Source organism: Muntiacus reevesi, chromosome 3 (assembly GCF_963930625.1).
Source record: "Muntiacus reevesi chromosome 3, mMunRee1.1, whole genome shotgun sequence".
NCBI classification, from domain to species: domain Eukaryota; kingdom Metazoa; phylum Chordata; class Mammalia; order Artiodactyla; family Cervidae; genus Muntiacus; species Muntiacus reevesi.
In genome coordinates, this window is record NC_089251.1 from 5026040 (window position 1) to 5044112 (window position 18073).

Consider the following 18073-nt stretch of genomic DNA (forward strand, 5'->3'; position numbering starts at 1 on the left):
CTTTTTAATTACATTTAAAAGGGCGGAATCAGGACCAGGAAATGTGTGGATGACAGGCTACTGCTCACCTCTCGGCAGGCTCCTCGAGTGGGGGTTGGGGATCACCAAGAGGAGTCATGGCCGGCCTCCCCCAGCCCCCTTGGGCTGGCGTTCCAGGGCTCACGGGCCACTGAACCGTGAGGGGGAGTTCCCAGGGCCTCACTAGGTCAGCAGGAGCAGGGGCCCGGGTTGAGCCCACCACCAGCCTCTGTGAGCAGGACTGGGCCTTGCCTGGGTCGCTAGAATCAGCCCCTCCCTGCCTTTTCTCGGCTGTGGCGAGTCCCACCCAGCAGCTCCACGCTCGGTGAGTGCACGGGGCTCTTAGAAGGCGGCAGTGAGGAGGTGCTCTTTAAGATCAGGGAAAACAGACTTTGCTGAAAACGAGGTGCCTGTCAGAGGGCCGTTTCTTCAACGAGACCAGAGCAGAATCCCAGCCAAGCCCATGTCTCCACCAAGCTCAGAGCGGCTCCGCCTGCCCGCAGGAAAGGCCCGTCCAAGACCTTGTCCACACCCAGCTCTGCTGCCTGTCGGTGAGTCCGCGTCCCGCTAGTATTTCCGGATCAGGATGTCCCAGCTGTCTTTCCAGCGAAGGGCCTTGAGCTCACTGGGTGACAGTGACCTGTCCCCGTAGGTCAGCGGGCGCAGCATGTTGGATACGTGACAGGCGGAGGTGAACCAGGCCACAACCAGGGCCGTGAAGAGGCTCCTCTGGAGCTGGGACCTGCCGGCCCAGAGCAGAGCACGGCGTGGGGGGGCTGGCCCTTCCCACGCGAGGTCCCCTCGGCACCCCAGCCGGAGTGTCAGCCCTCGTCAAGTCCTGCCAGACCGACTCAGCGCCGCTCCTCACTTGCTCTGCTTCCTGAGCCCCAGCTCCTGCCCCATCTCAGCAGCAGGAGCACAGAGCTCCTCCTGAGCTGCTCCAGGCCCCCTCTGGTTTACAGGCCCCCTGGTGTATCTGCTGGGCCCCACGCGACCCGGCCACTGGCCGCCCCGTGCCTCCCTCTCCTTTCTCTGTTCTGGTGTCCTCCAGGCCGAAGGTCCTTCCCTGCGCGTATCCCCCAGCTTCACCTCCCACCAGCCTTAGCTTCAAGCTTGGAACCCCATCCACACCACGCTGGAATCACCATTCGTGACTCCCCTGGACCCCACCCCACCCCCGACCAGGGGCGCGTGGCTGCCAAGGCCTGGTACCTACCTGCACAGGTGGTCGCCAATGTGCTCCAGGACCACGGGCAGCAGCAGGATCTGGAAGGTGAGTGCCGGCAGGTAGTGGTAGAGGAAGAGCGTCTTCTCCATCAGGAAGAAGGGCAGGTAGTTCACGGCCCAGCCCCCGGCGCACAGAGCCCCAGCCAGCACCCAGCGCAGCCAGCGGTCTGCGGGGGAAGGCCGTCTTGAGCCGGGAGGCTCCCTGCCGCCGGGCAGGCTCACCTCGTCGTCCACAAGCGAGCCCGTGAACTCGCGGCCCCTGCTTTCTGTCTCCCATCCCAGCCCTCCCACCGCCTCTGGAGGAAGAGCAGACTGTGTCTCGAGAACCGCCTGGACTTCCTGCTGCCCCTGCCGAGCCCGTCCTGAGACGCCAGCCCTGGGCCAGGCCCAGCTCACTCCTGGTGCCCTGAGGGTCTCCCAGTCTCGCTCCTCAGGGGGCAGGGGTGGGCCTGCACCGTGCACCTGCCCAGGAGCCGGGACTAGTAGAGAGAACGACCAGAGAGGGCGCCTCCCCGCCCCTGGCGGCCTTCGCGGCCCACCCTGGGCATTGGTTCCTTTCCCCTATCAGGACGGTTTTTAGGGGGTTTCTGTTCTTGCAAACCAGCCCCCTCCCCCCGTGCCTCCTGGCAGCTCTGTCCCATCAGCCACTTCCAGGGGTGCTGGGGTTAGGGAGCAATTCAGGCCCGACACCTGCATGGCCCTGGAGAAGCCTTGAGGGCGATGGGGACTGGAGCGTAGCATCCTGTCTCTGGGGAAGAGACAGAAGTGCCCTTGGGGCAGAAACAAGAGGTGGCCCCAAGGCCACACTTGCTGATGCGGCCCCGAAGTACACGGAGCTCTGGCCCGAACCAGAGGGACGGGGTGCAAGAGGCGCGTGGGCCGCAGCACAGACCCTCGGGGAGGTCGCAGGCTCTCCTTCTGCGTCTGAGCAGGTACCAGATGAAGAGCAGGGCGTACACCAGGGTGGCGAGGCTGGCCGAGGCCCAGATCACGACATTCCCGAGCAGGTGGATCTGCGCCTGTGGGAGGGAGAGGCTGGTTGGTGTGGTCCAGGGCAGGCGCGGGCGCCGCCCCACCCTCAGCCCTCACGGCCAGGACGGACGTGCAAAGGTGCTCAGCTCTGTAAGTGGAATCAGAGCCGGGAGTAGACGGGGTTATTTCTGGACAGCAGAGAGGAGGGGGACAGGGACGCTGATGCAGAGCAGCAAGGCGCTGAGACCAGAAGGTCCTCAGTGCCCGCTTCTCAGCAAGCCACGGCCCCCCACGTCTGGGGAGGGGGAAAGGGGAGTGCAATCCCCTAGCTTAAGTCATTACTGGGCACCGACCACATGTGTGTTTGCCCCTCCAGGTGAAGACACGCTGGACAGGGAAGCAGAACACTGACCGGCCTGGACACCAGGTGCCAGGTGGGAAATCAAGTGGGATGGTTTTAAAAACCACGTCGGCCGGGCACAGGGAACCACACTCTGCCATGGCAGCAGCAAAGCCGGGTCCCTCCCTGCGGACACCTGGGGACCTGACCCCTTGGCACCTCGGAGGAGCTCGGGCCCCGTGCTGCCAGAGCACTCGGAGAACAGCAAGCCCTCAGCTTTCATCAGGACGGCGCAGGAAGGCCGGGGCTTGGACGGATGCAGTGGCTACTCCTAACATCACAGGCCTCTTGGGTGCGGGCCAACTGCCCGCAGACGCTGTGCTTACACTGGTCCTGGGGTGCAGCCAGTAAGCGATGTTGGTGTCCAGCATGACCCAGTCCAGCGGCGTGGAGCTGTACTTGTGTTCTGAATCATCACTTCTCACCGTCAGCATCCGCCACTGCAGACAGCAGAGGCCACCAGGAGTCACCGGACAGCCAGATGCCCTTCATGGCCAAGGGACCTGCCAGGGGGCGGAGTAAACCGCTGCCCCTTTCATGGGGGCATCCAACCTCAAGTTCACTCAGGTCACCCGCAGAAGCAGCCCAGGAGGTGCCTCTGCCGGGCTCCAGTTTGTGGACTAAGGGATGGGATGGGGCGGTAAGGGCGCCTTGACACTGGGGACGCTGAGTGCCTGGTGCCGAGTTCCCTGGGGCTGCGCCGTGTCGACCTGACCTGGGAGCAGTGCCACTGCTGCGTCGTGTCCTCGCCTCCTGACAGCTACTGCCAGCAAAGCCACACGGCAGGAAGGCCGGGGGGCCGGGGGCTGACGGTGCCAGGCATGACACGGACAGAGGACAGAGGGCGGCGGCCCTCCCTGCCGAGTCAGGTCCCAGTTTGAAGGCTGATGCTGAGCAGACCACGTGGCCTTCCCAGCGAGGGGCAAGGTCACCCACCCCTCTGCCCGCCCGTCACCTGCAGCTCGGAGAATCTGGCCATGAAGCTGAGGTTCCTGCTGATGTCCGCCTGGGTTGGGGAGTGCAGCTCCAGCTCCCTCTCCTTCTGCTCCTGGCCTGGCGGGCACACGGGGACCAGAGGATGCGAGCAGAACCCGGTCAGGGAGCCACCTAGGGCAGCCGCCGCTGCTTTCCAAAGAACCTGCCAGACACGGTCCGCGGTCCCCCACCCGCCTGGCCATCTTTCCAGTCGAAAGCTCTCCTTGGCCCTCCTTCCGGTGGCACTGCCCCCCTTGCCCACTAGACAGCTCTCACCACTTCAGCCCTGGGAGGGAGTGGGGGAGGGAGGGAGAAGGTCCACAGTGGGGCCTGGAGCCTGAGGGCTGCCCCGCCCCCAGGAGCGCTCACTCCTGCCGTAGCGGTGCTCCTCCACGTTCCACACGGTGCTTTCATGGTAGCCCCAAAATTGCTTCTCCCCAACCACTTCCAGCTGCCGAAAGCCCCAGTCTGGGAGGGGCACTCCACTCAGCTGGCAAAGCAAGATGGTGGGGGGATCGTGATGGACGGCCTGGGCCCGCCCAGCTGGGGGGACCCTGCCCCAGGTCACCCACAGGGCAGTGGCTCTCCTCTGGGGAGCTCATGCCAGGGTTCAGTTCTGAGCCGTTACAGAGACCCCACAACCCCCCACAACCCCCTTCAGTCTGTCCCTCTGGGCAGGACCAGGGAGGCAGTGTCGCTGACCTTGAGGATGGCCGAGGTGTTCACATGCACAAAGCGGACCTCTGACAAGATGGTCTTCCAGACATCCGTGTCCGACTCCCTGTTCACAATGTCCTGTAAAAGCAGGTCTGGACCATTAGTTCACTCTTTGTCAGATTTCCTTAAATGTAAAAATAAAGACCAGTTACCATGGTGAGACTGGTATGATCTGATATGAGGGGACAGTCCCCCAAGGGAAGCTGGCATGGCTGGTCCCCAGACAGTGCCATTGACTTTATTCCAGAGGTCTGTGCGAGGTGCTGGGGGGTGGGGACACCACCCTCTCCCAGATGCAGAAAGCCTTTCCAGTGGGGATTTAAGGATGATACTCCTCCCTGAGACCTCGGGCCAAACATGAAGATAGTGCAGAGGAAGGTCAGAGACTGTCCCCGCAAGACTGTGCCCTGAGCGGGGTCTCCTGGTGATGGGTAATAAAGAACTGACACTGGAAGAGCTTGGCACTGCTGGGTTTAACTTACGGGTGCCTGGCACGACCCCGGGAAGTCCAATGGCTACTGACAAGCCAGCACCCCGAGGGGCTGAGCAGGAGCAGGACAAGGAAGCCACACCCTCTGGTTGACCATCCTCTCTGCCCATCATGGAGCTTCAGGTCCTTAAAACAGGGGCGGGTGGGGCTGAAAGGGGCTGAGGCGCAGAGAAGGGGTCAGTGATGGGCCTCACCAGAGAGGGGAGCAGGCAGGACCTTCAGGACAATCCTGGGGACGAGGAGTAGGGGTGACAACCACATCAGAGCAGCCTCGGGGGAGGGGCAGAGGCAGATGCACGGCGCACCTGCGTGCAGCGCCCAGCACCTGGGCCCCGCTGTGCACAAACACAGAGGCGGCCTTCAGGGCCCCTGGCTTTGCATCACAGCACTGAGAACTCATTGAGGGGCTGGTGGTACGAGGCAGCTATGGAGGCTGAAGGGGAGCACACCTCTCCCAAAAGTAAGCTCAGTGCGATCACGGCCCTGCTGCTGCGTCTTGCACTCATGACCCTGACTTCAGACGGTCCAGCAGCCCAGCCATGGAACTTCCCTCCTGCGGCGTTGCCCAGGACGCCGTGTGCCACCCAGAAGAGCCAGTGGTTCACCCGCAGGAGGGCCCGGGGCCCAGGGGGACAGTGCCAGGAATTGCTCCTCCATGGCCCTGCCTGTCCCCAGGGAAGGGTTGATCAAAGAGACTCCCGGGGTGCCCAGGCAGCTGGTCTGAGCCGAGCTGTGGGAGAGGCCTCCTCCCCACGGCACTTTGAGACCCAGCCACTGCCCTGCAGCTTCTTCCTGGACACAGGAAAACCCCCTGGCTCCCCCTCTCTGTAGAACAGGGGGTCACTTGTTCCACTTGCGGTTCGGAAAGGGCCGTGATGCCCGTGCTCAAGAAGGCCGGGAACTCACCAGCCGCCAGAGGTTCTGGGGGGGCATGGAGATGTTGTAGTCAATGTAGCAGGAAACCTCCTGCGCGTGGGGGCTCAGGGGGGCTGCAACGTCGTGCCTGGAAAACCAAACAGTGCTGCTGGGGGCTCCCCAAGCTCTCCTGAAAGGCACTCACTGTTCTTTAAGGAGAAAAAAAAACACTTTTTTTCATGAAACAAAGCCAGCTCAACCTTCAAGCACCTCGGCTGCCATTCCCCAGGGCGCTAACTCCCTCATGGAGGGCAGAGGCCCTGCAGCGACCATGCCTCCAGGGATGCATGTGATGGGGAAGCAGGGGGACGTCCATCTAAACCACGGGCTCACCATCCCCTTTGCAGAGGATAAACCGAGCCGGGAGCACAGCCTGACCACTGGGGGCTCCCTGACGCCAGGTCGTGGAAATGGCTGGGGCACCAAGAATACTGTTGCAAAACAAGCGCCCAGGGACATCAGTTCCCCTTGTTCACTTTCAGGGAAACCATGCCTGATCGGACTTTGCACAGGACCACATTGGGGGAGGACCCACAGTGAGCAGTAAGGAAGGGGCCCTCACGACCCTGGAAAAGTCAAATATGCTGCAGGCCCTGTGAGCACCACAAACAACACTGACCCCAGCGGGCACAGTGCACAAGAAACGCTTTTGGTGCAGGGACATTTCAGCTGACCCCTGAATACAGTGACTACACGGGGGCTTTCCTGGCGCTCAGTGGTAATGCAGGAGACACGGGCTCTATCCCTGCTCCAGGAAGATCCCACATGCTGCAGGGCAACTGAGCCCAAGCTCTAGAGCCTGGGAACTGCAACTACGGAGCCCACGCGGCACCACTGCGGAAGCCTGAGCTCTAGAACCAGTGCTCCGAAACAAGAGGAGCCGCCGAAATGAAAAGCCCAAGCACCACAACTAGAGAGTAGCCTGCAGGCAACAATGAAGACCCAGTGCAGCCAAAAATATAAATGAATAAAATTATTCTTTAAAAAAGTGAAAGAGTGGGCCATGGTGGGGATGGCAGTGGGGTCTGAGCTGAAGAACATTCCAGGCAGATGAGTGAGCAAAGGCCCCAGGGAGGCTGCACGGGGTCATTTTGGGACAGCAGGGGGCTAGGGTGACTGGCATGAAGTCTACCAGGGAGTTCGTGGGCTGGGTCCCAGCGGGGCCGGCAGCCAGGGGAGAGTGGGGAGTTATTCTGAGTGTGACGGTCACGCTGGATATCCCTGGAGGCTCTTGGCAGAGACGTGAGGTTGGTCAAGCATGAGTTTTCAGACGGAAAACTGCCTCTGTTTTGCAGAGGGTGCCTGCTGTCTGCAGAGGGCGGGCGATTCCCAGCGGGACTGGGAGTGAGGGCAGGAGGGACTGGAGCCCCGTGGATTTCCTGACCCAGGGATGGCAGAAGGGGGAGAGGACAAGGCGGACGCAACGTGGAGAGCCCAGGTGTCCAAGAGGGCAGGGCAGGGTCCCTGAGGCCACGTGGTTGACCCAAGAGGCCAGGTGGAAGGACAGCAGAGGTGGCCCCGAGGTCAGATGCTCTGTCCCCCAACTCATGGCCTTCTTGAATTCGCTTCTCCTTTCAGCACGTGCCCCTGTCTGCCAGGGCACCCCACACATCACTCTGGATGGGACTCTCCTTCCCAGCCCGTGCGCCATCACTGAGGTCTCCCCTCCCCACCCTCGACACCTACTGCAGAGCAGGACCCGAGGCGGTGATGCAGGCACGCCTGCTCTGAGCAGCGGCAGGGACTCACGTGTTGAGGAGGCGGGTGGTCATGCCGTGCACCAGCTGCACGATGTCGCCGTGCCGCACAGGCCTTGGGGGGTTGTTCACCACCAGCTGATGCCTGGAAGAGAGCATGGCCAGGCTGGTGGGGTCCTCACTCAGGCTCTGTGGAGTCTCACAGCCACCCCGTCAGCGTGTTCCTCGTACGAGGTGAACGTACACATTTTATTTAACTCTTTTCTGAAACTTCGGGTCACTTCCCACGCTTCCTGGCGTGGCCCCCTTTGCCATCATCACATTGACTACAGCTGTGCTATACTTCAATTTAAATCTGAATTTGTCAATAAGGAGTTCATGATCTGAGCCACGGTCAGCTCCTGGTCTTGTTTTTGCTGACTGTATAGAGGTTCTCTATCTTCGACTGCAAAGAATATAATCAGTCTGATTTCAGTGTTGGCCATCTGGTGATGTCCATGTGAAGAGTCTTCTCTTGTGTTGTTGGAAGAGGGTGTTTGCTATGAGTGCGTTCTTTTGGCCTAACTCTATTAGCCTTTACCCTGCTTCATTCTGTACTCCAAGACCAAATTTGCCTGTTACTACAGGTGTTTCTTGACTTCCTACTTTTGCATTCCAGTCCCCTAAACTGAAAAGGACATCTTTTTAGGGTGTTAGTTCTAAAAGGTCTTGTAGGTCTTCATAGAACTGTTCAACTTCAGCTTCTTCAGCATTAGCGGTTGGGGCATAGACTTGGATTACCATGATATTGAATGGTTTGCCTTGGAAACGAACAGAGATCATTCTGTCATTTTTGAGACTGCTTCCAAGTACTGCATTTCAGACTCTTTTGTTGACCATGATGGCTACTCCATTTCTTCTAAGGGATTCTTGCCCACAGTAGATATAATGGTCAACTGAGTTAAATTCACCCAGCCCAGTCCATTTTAGTTTGCTGATTCCTAAAATGTCAATATTCACTCTTGCCATCTCCTGTTTGACCACTTTGAATTTGCTTTGATTCATGGACCTAACATTCCAGGTTCCTAAGCAATATTGCTCTTTACAGCATCGGACCTTGCTTCCATCACCAGTCACAACCACAACTGGGTGTTGTTTTTGCTTTGGCTCCATCTCTTCATTCTTTCTGGAGTTATTTCTCCACTGATCTCCAGTAGCATATTGGGCACCTACAGACCTGGGGAGTTCATCTTTCAGTGTCCTATCTTTTTGTCTTTTCATACTGTTCATGGGGTTCTCAAGGCAAAAATACTGAAGTGGTTTGCCATTCCCTTCTCCAATGGACCACATTTTGTCAGAACTCTCCACCATGACCCATCCATCTTGGATGGCCCTATAAGGCACGGCTCAGATCATGAACTCCTTATTGCCAAATTCAGACTTAAATTGAAGAAAGTGGGGGAAACCACTAGATCATTCAGGTAAGACCTAAATCAAATCCCTTACGATTATACAGTAGAAGTGAGAAATATATTTAAGGGACTAGATCTGATAGACAGAGTGCCTGATGAACTATGGACAGAGGTTCATGACATTATACAGGAGACAGTGATCAAGACCATCCCCAAGAAAAAGAAATACAAAAAGGCAAAATGGCTATCTGAGGAGGCCTTACAAATAGTTGTGAAAAGAAGAGAAGTGAAAAGCAAAGGAGAAAAGGAAAGATATACCCATTTGAATGCAGAGTTCCAAAGAATAGCAAGGAGAGCTAAGACAGCCTTCCTCAGTGATCAATGCAAAGAAATAGAGGAAAACAATAGAATGGGAAAGACTAGAGATCTCTTCAAGAAAATTAGAGATACCAAGGGAACGTGTCATGCAAAGATGGGCTCAATAAAGGACAGAAATGGTATGGACCTAACAGAAGCAGACGATATTAAGAGATGGCAAGAATACACAGAAGAACTACACAAAAATGATCTTCATGACCCAGATAATCACAATGGTGTGATCACTCACCTAGAGCCAGACATCCTGGAATGGGAAGTCAAGTGGGCCTTAGGAAGCATCACTACGATCAAAGCTAGTGGAGGTGATGGAATTTCAGTTAAGCCATTTCAAATAATAAAAGATGATGCTGTGAGTGTGCTGCACTCAATATCCCAGCAAATCTGAAAAACTCAGCAGTGGCCATGGGACTGGAAAAGGTCAGTTTTCATCCCAATCCCAAAGAAAGGCAATGCCAAAGAATGCTCAAACTACTGCACAATTGCACTCATCTCACACGCTAGTAAAGTAATGCTCAAAATTCTCCAAACCAGGCTTCAACAATATGTGAACCATGAACTTTCAGATGTTCAAGCTGGTTTTAGAAAAGGCAGAGGAACCAGAGATCAAATTGCCAACATTCATTGGATCACTGAAAAAGCAAGAGTTCCAGAAAAACATCTACTTCTGCGTTATTGACTATGCCAAAGCCTTTGACTGTGTGGATCACAACAAACTGTGGAAATTTCTGAACGATATGGGAATGAATACCAGACCACCTGACCTGCCTCTTGAGAAATCTATATGCAGGTCAGGAAGCAACAGTTAGAACTGGACATGAAACAACAGACTGGTTCCAAATAGGAAAAGGAGTACGTCAAGGCTGTATATTGTCACCCTGCTTATTTAACTTATATGCAGAGTACATCATGAGGAATGCTGGGCTGGATGAAGCACAAGCTGGAATCAAGATTGCCGGGAGAATATCAATAACCTCAGATATGCAGATGACACCAACCTTAATGGCAGAAAGTGAAGAAGAACTAAAGAGCCTCTTGATGAAAGTGAAAGAGGAGAGTGAAAAAGTTGGCTCAAAGTTCAACATTCAGAAAACTAAGATCATGGCATCTGGTCCCATTACTTCATGGCAAATAGATGGGGAAACAGTGGAAACAGTGGCAGATTTTTCTTTTTTGGGCTCCCAAATCACTGCAGATGGTGACTACATGAAATTAAAAGATGCTTACTCCTTGGAAGAAAAGAAAAGTTATGACCAACCTGGACAGCATATTAAAAAGCCATTACTTTGCCAACAAAGGTCTGTCTAGTCAAGGCTATGGTTTTTCCAATAGTCATGTATGGATGTGAGAGTTGGACTATAAAGAAAGCTGAGGGCCAAAGAATTGATGCTTTCAAATTGTGATGCTGGAGGACTCTTGAGAGTCCCTTGGACTGCAGGGAGATCCAACCAGTCCATCCTAAAGAAAATCAGTCCTGGGTATTCATTGGAAGTACTGATGTTGAAGCTGAAACTCCAATCCTTTGGCCACCTGATGTGAAGAGCTGACTCATTTGAAAAGACCCTGATGCTGGGAAAGATTGAAGGCAGGAGGAGAAGGGGACGACAGAGGATGAGATGATTGGATGGCATCATTGACTCAATGGACATGAATTTGAGTCAACTGCAGGAGTTGGTAATGGACAGGGAGGCTTGGCATGCTGCAGTCCATGGGGTCACAAAGAGTCGGACATGACTGAGCGACTGAACTTAACTGTACTGCACTTGCTAGGAACGCTGCTATGTCCCTGACCGTGGGCTTCTTGGCACAGAGCTGGTCCCGAAGCTACGAGGAGGCCAGGGACTGAGGCCAGGCTGTCCCCTGACCTGTACTCACCTCCCCGGGTCCTTGACAATCCACCAGTTGTTGACGTCCTTGAAGGGGTAGCAGGTCACCTGCTGCTGGTGGGAGCTGCCACGGCCATTCTCATATCTGCAAGAAGAGGGTGCAACTGCGGGTGGGGAGTCAGGGGCCCACAACCTCCCCCCAAGGTCCCTACAGACGCCACCCAGCGAGGTGTCAGATATGTTTCCATCCCAGAGGGGCTGGTCCCTCCAGCGATGGTATATAACAAGACTCAATGACAGCAGGTTCTGAGAGCTCTATTTCTTTTTTTTTTTAAAGGTTTATCTTATTTATTTATTATTTGTTTGGCTGTGCTGGGTCTTAGCTGTAGCTTGAGGGATCTTCCATCTAAGTTGCAGTACGTGGGGTCCAGTTCCCTGACCAGGGATTGAACCCAGGCCCCCTGCATTACGAGTGTGGAGTCTCAGCCACTGGACCACCAGAGAAATCCCTGCTCCATTTCTTTCAATCTCAGAAGCTCCTTCACATGAAGTGAAAGTTGGTAACAACAAAAATGTGAAAAAAAACAAAAACAAAAACAAAAAACATGTTATAACCTCTGGATTGAAAACATGACTTTCCTTACTTACATCATAGGGTAGGTGCTCTGGTGAGAGTGAAGCCAGCAGGGCACGGGTTGGCCGAAGACGTTCTTCAGGGTGACCTGGGAACCGAAGGCCACCTCCAGAGGCTGACCTTGCGTGACCCTTGCCAGCCCACCCTGAGACAGGAGCACAGGGGTGGCCAGTGAGGGAGAGAGAGCACACATGTGACACCCGAGCCAGCCCCTCTGACAGCCCCTCCCATCTGGGCCATAGTCACACCATCAGCTATGGTCACGTGTGACATAATCCTGGCACGTTACATACTACCAGTGACTGGAGGTGGCCATTGGGGAGGCGCTCACCTCACCCTCCCCTGCTTGTCCTTATTTTATTTCGGGGCCATGCCATGTGGCATGCGAGATCTTAATTCCCCGACCAAGGATTGAACCCAGGCCTTGGCAGTCAAAGTGCAGAGTCCTAACCACTGGACCTCCAGGGAACTCCCCGCACTCGTCCTCATTTACTTCTTACCTGTAGCCCGTGATAACAATTACATCTGACTAACTCAAGACATGGGTGAGTTAAGAAATCTGTCCGAATACTCAGAGAATTTGCCATCAGCAGAGCCGGCCCTTAAGGGCAGGTCCGCCGACTTCAGGCTCTACATTCCTGACACCTCATTTGAAGCCTGTTTTTATTTTTGCAAAGTGAGTTGCATGAACACCAGAAATATGTCTGTCCTGTGCAGCCTGGCACCTGCCCGCAGATCACACTGCAGAGAGCAGACCCCTTGTCCCCTCCCACGCCACTAGCACGTTCAGAATTAGTGTAGAGAGAGTGAAGACATGCCTCACTTCCCCGATTTGGTTTTCCCTCTGATGCTCACCTGGGGTGGTTTACGTTAAGAAAACCCCGAGTCTAGTGTGGCCTTCTTTCTAGGACGGCACTTTTACCTCCAAGCTGGCCTGGAAGGCACTGGACATGATCTGGTCGTGGGGCCCAGAGCGGTAGAGCAGCAGCAGGTGGATGTAGAAGAACAGCAGGTACACAAGGACCGGGAGCACCACCAGGGCCACCGCTCGGGCGAGCAGGTGGCAGAGCACACGGACCTGCCAGAGGATGGAGGGGACATCACCCAGCCCAGGGGAAGGTGGGCCCCGGCCAGTCGTTCTTTCAGGGTTCTCATCTTGCTCCCCGCCCCCCGACCCCACCATATCTCTGCCCTGCCCTCAGCTCCAGCCCCACCCCAGCTCTGCCTCCTGGGACCCCAGGATCAGCCTACTCCGACCCCAGACCTACACCCTTGATCCCCACCAGCCCTGCCCCCAGGCCAGCCCCAGCCCACCCCTTGGCATCAGCACCTACGTTTGACAGCGTCTGGTCTCCTATCAGGTGCCAGGCGTGGACAGCGGCAACCCCAAGCACCAGCAAGTATGTGAACACACCCACATACTTGATGCTAAAGACACAGGGCGAAGAGGAAGTCAAGACGAGACACACGTGGGGGGCGTGGCTGCCGCCCCAGACCCAGTGCACCAGACTCACCCAACTGCACAGGAGCAGGCCACGCCCGTCAGCACCAACCAAAACCACCATCTCGGGGAGAAGGGCCTGGAGCAAAGCACAGAAGCAGAGCTGAGGCCTCGGAACATTTCCCCTGAAGGCCAGAGAAGGCACGGCCGCAGAGACCTCAGCTGGCTGCGCCAAGCTCCGGGTACAAGGGAAAGATTTCTCATCTCCCCGAAGAGCAGTCCTCCTGATACAACTTCTCCTTTGGGTCAGAAGATGTTTCCACTTAGTTTACATTATAGAGAGGTGAGAATTATTTATGAAGTCAGGAGCCAAGAGCCAGTGGAGGTGCCTGGGGCAGCTGTCCCCTGTGGAAAGGTATCAGACCTGCTCAGGCGGACAAGCCCCTGGACTCCTCTGTCTCATTCTCCATACCTGTGTTTCTGGGAGTTGGAGAACTTCAGGTAAGATAGCACGGCCAACAGATTGAAAAATATCAGCACTGATTCCAGAAGCATTAACCTTGACTGAGTGATGAGGGCGTTCTCTGTTGGGAAAAGGACACAGGCATCAGGTGTCAGGGAACAAGGGTGAATGTCCACAAAAAATGGTCCTTGCCAAACGTCCCAGAGTGTGGAGGTGGGCAGTGGGCGCTCGACCTGGCTGGCAATTACTGGCCCTTCCTGAACCTTCATTTTCCTCATCTGTAGGAGAAATACCAACTCTGCAGGGTGCCTGGACATTCTAACACTCTGTGGGCATAGGCTCCAGTTAGGGTTGTCACTCAACAGACATGAATTTGGTTTATTTTCATCTGACTTAACTTCATTTGTTCACAGACCTGGGCTGAGAGAGTCCCCTCTGAGGTATATCCACTCATTCCTGAATCTCTGTCTCCACTGGTCAAGATGGGTAGGGGGGCAGGGGAGGTTCTCATTCAAGGACAGACTGGGTTACCAGGGGCGATGGTCAGGGGGTGGGGGGCGCGTACACAGGAGCATCATTTGGGCAACCCCGCTACATGTTGGCTGCCCCTCCACAACGTCACAGTCTGAACTATGTCCTATGCACGACCCCCGGCCTGAGAGTGGGGTGACTCCCAGAGTCTGATCTGGACACCTAGACGTGCTTCCTTCTGTCCTGAGAGTAGCAGACATGGGAGGGGGCACGTCCACTAAACCTTGAGCCCTCCTGGGCCACAGAGACGCAGACAGAGGTCAGCGCTGGGGTCGAGCAGGCAGACACCTGGGCCTCACCGATCAGCATCAGCAGAGCGGCCCCTGTGGCGGCACAGTGAGAGAAGCCGAGCTCCCACACGATCTCATAGGCCATGGGCACCGACAGGGCCCCCGAGAGGGCCGGCAGCAGGCGCAGGGACCACACGGGCACGTTGCTGCTGTATTCTGGAAGAGCGAGCACAGCGGGGCTGAGCGCACAGGGCACACCGCCCCCCTCCCTACACCGCCGCGTCTCCTCACGCGGAGCCTCCTCACACGTGCCCATGGACCACAGAACAAGTCTGCAAGCCTGGGTCTCATCAGGGACCAGGCGTGCAGGCCACGGTTCATGTGGTCGAGGGCCGGTTCTCAGGAAGTATGCGGTGATGCTGAGGACTCTGAAATGAGTTAACGCTTATTTACAGATTTACCCAATCTGTTTCCAAAAACACTGTGGCAACACACGTTTATGTACAAAAGGTACTTGCCACATACAGTGGCATGTACAGATGCCATGTACAGTGTGTTATGTGTACCAAAGACCAAGGAAAATATACTTACTACAAGTAAGCACTAAGGAATTTACTGGACTTTTTGAAATTCTTTCTCTTGTACCCAAACTATTTATCATACCCTGGATTCAGATGAATAAACCGTAGTTGTTAATCTCTAGGATAGTTACCTCCTCTCAATTATAATACGTGCACATTAGTAAGGGAGATGACAATGATATTTTACCTGCTCCAATTCTGTTCCACAGAAAGTTACCATCAAATCCTCCTAAATAACCTAAAACACAAGATGAATCAATAACTATCCTGTTCAGTAAATACTTCTGAAGCACCAAACTGCAGCAGGCATCAGGGGAACAATGACAAAGAAAAAATAAGACCCACGGAGTAACTAAGCCCATGTCTGTGTGCAGCAAATACTGAAGCCTGTGCAGCGTACAGCCTGTGCTCTGCAATGAGAAGCCTCTGCAACGAGAAGCCTCTGCAATGAGAAGCCCATGTGCCACAATGAAGACTAACCCCATCTCGGCACAATTAGAGAAAGCCGGTGCAAAGCAATGAAGACCCAGGGCAGTCCCAGATAGATAGATAGATAGATAAATAAAATAAGACACTGCTTCTGCTGTCATGAACTTCCATGTTTAAGTGTTAAAGAGCCACTTCTTTTACTAAGGAATCCTACCTCCCAAGGCCAAAAGCATGTGGCCAAACGGTGGTCCACTGCCATCCAAAAAGAAGATCCGCTTCATGTAAAAAGAGATGTACTGCCCGTAATACACTTCATCAAAACTGCAAAGCAAACCCATGTTATGTTCAGCTAGAGATCTTAACTGTACACAAAAGGTATGAGGATCAATGTATACCTTTGCTTCCAAATGACTTTGGAGACTGACCAGTCAAGGTTGGATCTTTTGCCCCAACTGCATGGCATCCCTAAATGTTAAGACACATGTGCAGCACCACACATCCACAAGGATAGGGGGGAAACGCCCACCAGAAGTTGGGCATTCAGGAGGCTTTTCTGACACAGATTCTACTTCTCTCCCTGCGTACAGGTTAGGATGTACCACGAGCCAGGCTAAAGGCCTCCTGGACACAAAGCTGATCTGGCTGTCTACCTGCGTGTCTGCAGCTGAGAGTCAGAATCAGAGCTGGTGACCCAACAAAACAGTTACAGGTGTAAAAGGGAGAGGTGCCAACTACAGCAAACCTCTTTCAGACAATCAGGGACGTTTGCTGACACAGAGGAATTGCTGTCAGTTTCTTAGGCGTGATGATGCTACTGTGATCCTGTGATTTTCAAGAATCCTGATCTTTTAAAGATACTAAGTTGATCAATGAATGAAATATAGTGTCTATGATGTGCTTCAAAAAAACCCACTGCAGGGAGGGAGTTGGCTATGAGCTGGTAACTGTTGCAACTGGGTGACTAATATATCATTCTCTGTACTTTTGTATATGTTTGATGTTTTCCATAATAAAAAGTTAAGTGAAAAGAAACACATATATTAATCAGATCATTAACAGCCCTTTAATAATAACAACAATCATTTCTCATTATGACAAAGAACACGTACTCTACCATCAGTGAGGACCTGCTTCCAAATTCCTCAGTCTTCTGCCCTCCACTCTCCGGAATGTCAAAGGTCACCCATCATGGTTACTGCACCTACTACTGACCTACAGGGCAAAACTGAACAGGTGGACTCTGCACAGGCTGTCCTGGGCACAAGCTGGTCTCTCCTCTAACTGCCAAGGCATCCATCACCAAGGAACCCCAGAAGTTGGCTCTCCCATTTTATGGGGCTCAAAAAGGCACTTCCAGTCATCAATGCACTGGAAAAAATTACAGTTCCTTCTGGAGGCCCCCAGAATCGTGTTGCTTGACTTACACCACGGCCCTTGGATAGGCAAGCTGCCACAGTCGGCTCAGCAATCCCACCGCCGTCAGAGCTACCATATTCAAGTTCACCTCAGCGGTCACCACCACAGGGTGCTGCAAGAATCCCAACATCTTGCAGAAAAGCAGGCGGGGTGAGGAGGATGCCCTGGAAAAGCAGAGGAAAAGCTATCATCAAGAACACCGGTGGCTCCCTTGCAGGCTAGGAGGAGGCTGTGACATCAGGACCCTCTTTCACCAGCAGTCACACGCGGTGAGGTGGCCACCTCAGAACTAAAGAGTCCCTCACTCCCACACCACCTGAGGAGCCCTTCCGGTCAGTGACAGCGTTGGACCCCGGGGCCCCTGCCCACCTGGGTAGTGTGGCCGGCTTAAAGCCGGTGACCTCCGTCCGCCCCCCAACCCCTGAGACTCAGAGCCTACCGTCCGCGCCAAGGGCCGCCCTCCCGTCGCGCCCCCTTTCTCACCTGAGGGCGCGTCTACATCGGGCACCCCATTTGTTTCCCTCGGGTCCACTTTTCTCTGGAGGCTGCCGGTGCCGTGGGGACCCCCCTCCCCCGCGCTCTCACAGCAACGCCGCCTCTGGCCTGCGGCGGCCCCCTTCTGTCCTCAGGGCGACAAGCTTCCCTCCTGCCGCTACGTCGGCCGGGGGCACCCCCTTCTCGCCCGGGACCCTGTCCGCCCTGGGAGCCCCGCTCCTCGGCCCGGCACTCCGCTTCTCTCCCGAGGGTTTCACCTGCCCGGGGGACCCAACTGGGCTCTGGGTCCCGGCGCCACAAACGTACTGCTGTTTCTTCAGGTCCCTACGCCTCAGACCTGCCAGGTGGCGGGGGTGAGCGGCGAGGCCGACCGTTGGTAGTGGGCGAGGCCGCTCGGCACTCTTTGCTGCCCACTGGCCCGCTCGACGCTCGACTCGCCGCGCCTGCGGGGCCTGCCGGGGCGCGGGAGGGGGCGGGGTGCAGCGCGCCTGCGCACTGGGCGAAGACGGCGCGCGCGCGCGCACTGGGCTAGCCGAGATCTGCGCTCCAAGAATGTGCGACATCCCGGCGGGTTGTCAGTCTTTTAAGTCTGTGACTCCCGGCTGGGGAGTCCAGGTTCCTTTGCGCCACGAGATACACGGCTACATCTGTTAAACAACACAGTGCGACCGTATCGGCTTTTTGATCGGTGTGACGCGGAGGCCCTTCCCCGGCCCGGCGGCCCTTCCCCGGCCCGGCGGTGCCCCCCACCCTCCGGCCCGAGGGGCCCCTCCGAGCCTGCTCTGCAGCGGGACACGGCGTCTTCCGGTCAAGCGAATGACCCAACGATTAACGGGCAGGAAAGCAGCCC

At 55.4% G+C, this 18073-nt stretch overlaps 1 protein-coding gene across 3 annotated transcripts; it reads right to left on the bottom strand.

Annotated features, from left to right (window-relative positions):
* Nucleotides 1–6: 6 nt before the first annotated feature.
* Nucleotides 7–17673, bottom strand: POMT1 (protein O-mannosyltransferase 1). 3 transcript variants are annotated; one of them, XM_065928211.1, is made up of 20 exons: nucleotides 17530–17673; nucleotides 16737–16892; nucleotides 15527–15633; nucleotides 15071–15121; nucleotides 14372–14518; nucleotides 13551–13662; nucleotides 13152–13217; nucleotides 12972–13065; nucleotides 12560–12715; nucleotides 11652–11782; nucleotides 11053–11148; nucleotides 7464–7556; nucleotides 5706–5802; nucleotides 4295–4387; nucleotides 3962–4082; nucleotides 3573–3670; nucleotides 2944–3057; nucleotides 2138–2264; nucleotides 1235–1412; nucleotides 7–760 (listed from the first exon to the last, which is right to left on the bottom strand). In XM_065928211.1, the coding sequence occupies exons 2-20, from the start codon at nucleotides 16856–16858 to the stop codon at nucleotides 586–588; spliced, it is 2178 nt and encodes a 725-aa protein (XP_065784283.1). In that variant the 5' UTR covers nucleotides 16859–16892; nucleotides 17530–17673; the 3' UTR covers nucleotides 7–585. The 3 variants fall into 3 exon arrangements, with proteins under 3 accessions (XP_065784283.1, XP_065784281.1, XP_065784282.1); XM_065928209.1 differs by having other exon boundaries at nucleotides 17481–17651; XM_065928210.1 differs by lacking the exon at nucleotides 17530–17673 and adding an exon at nucleotides 17212–17385.
* Nucleotides 17674–18073: the final 400 nt, after the last annotated feature.

What these genes read in the sequence shown, in the direction of transcription:
- POMT1 (XM_065928211.1), bottom strand. Translation starts at nt 16,858, where the DNA reads ATGTTGGGATTCTTGCAGCACCCTGTGGTGGTGACCGCTGAGGTGAAC. An exon ending in CCTTCCAGGCCAGCTTGGAG is followed by an intron (nt 11,783 to 12,559) that starts GTAAAAGTGCCG and finishes CTCCTGTCTCAG; the next exon opens with GGTGGGCTGGCAAGGGTCAC. An exon ending in CCAGATTCTCCGAGCTGCAG is followed by an intron (nt 3,058 to 3,572) that starts GTGACGGGCGGG and finishes TGCTGTCTGCAG; the next exon opens with TGGCGGATGCTGACGGTGAG.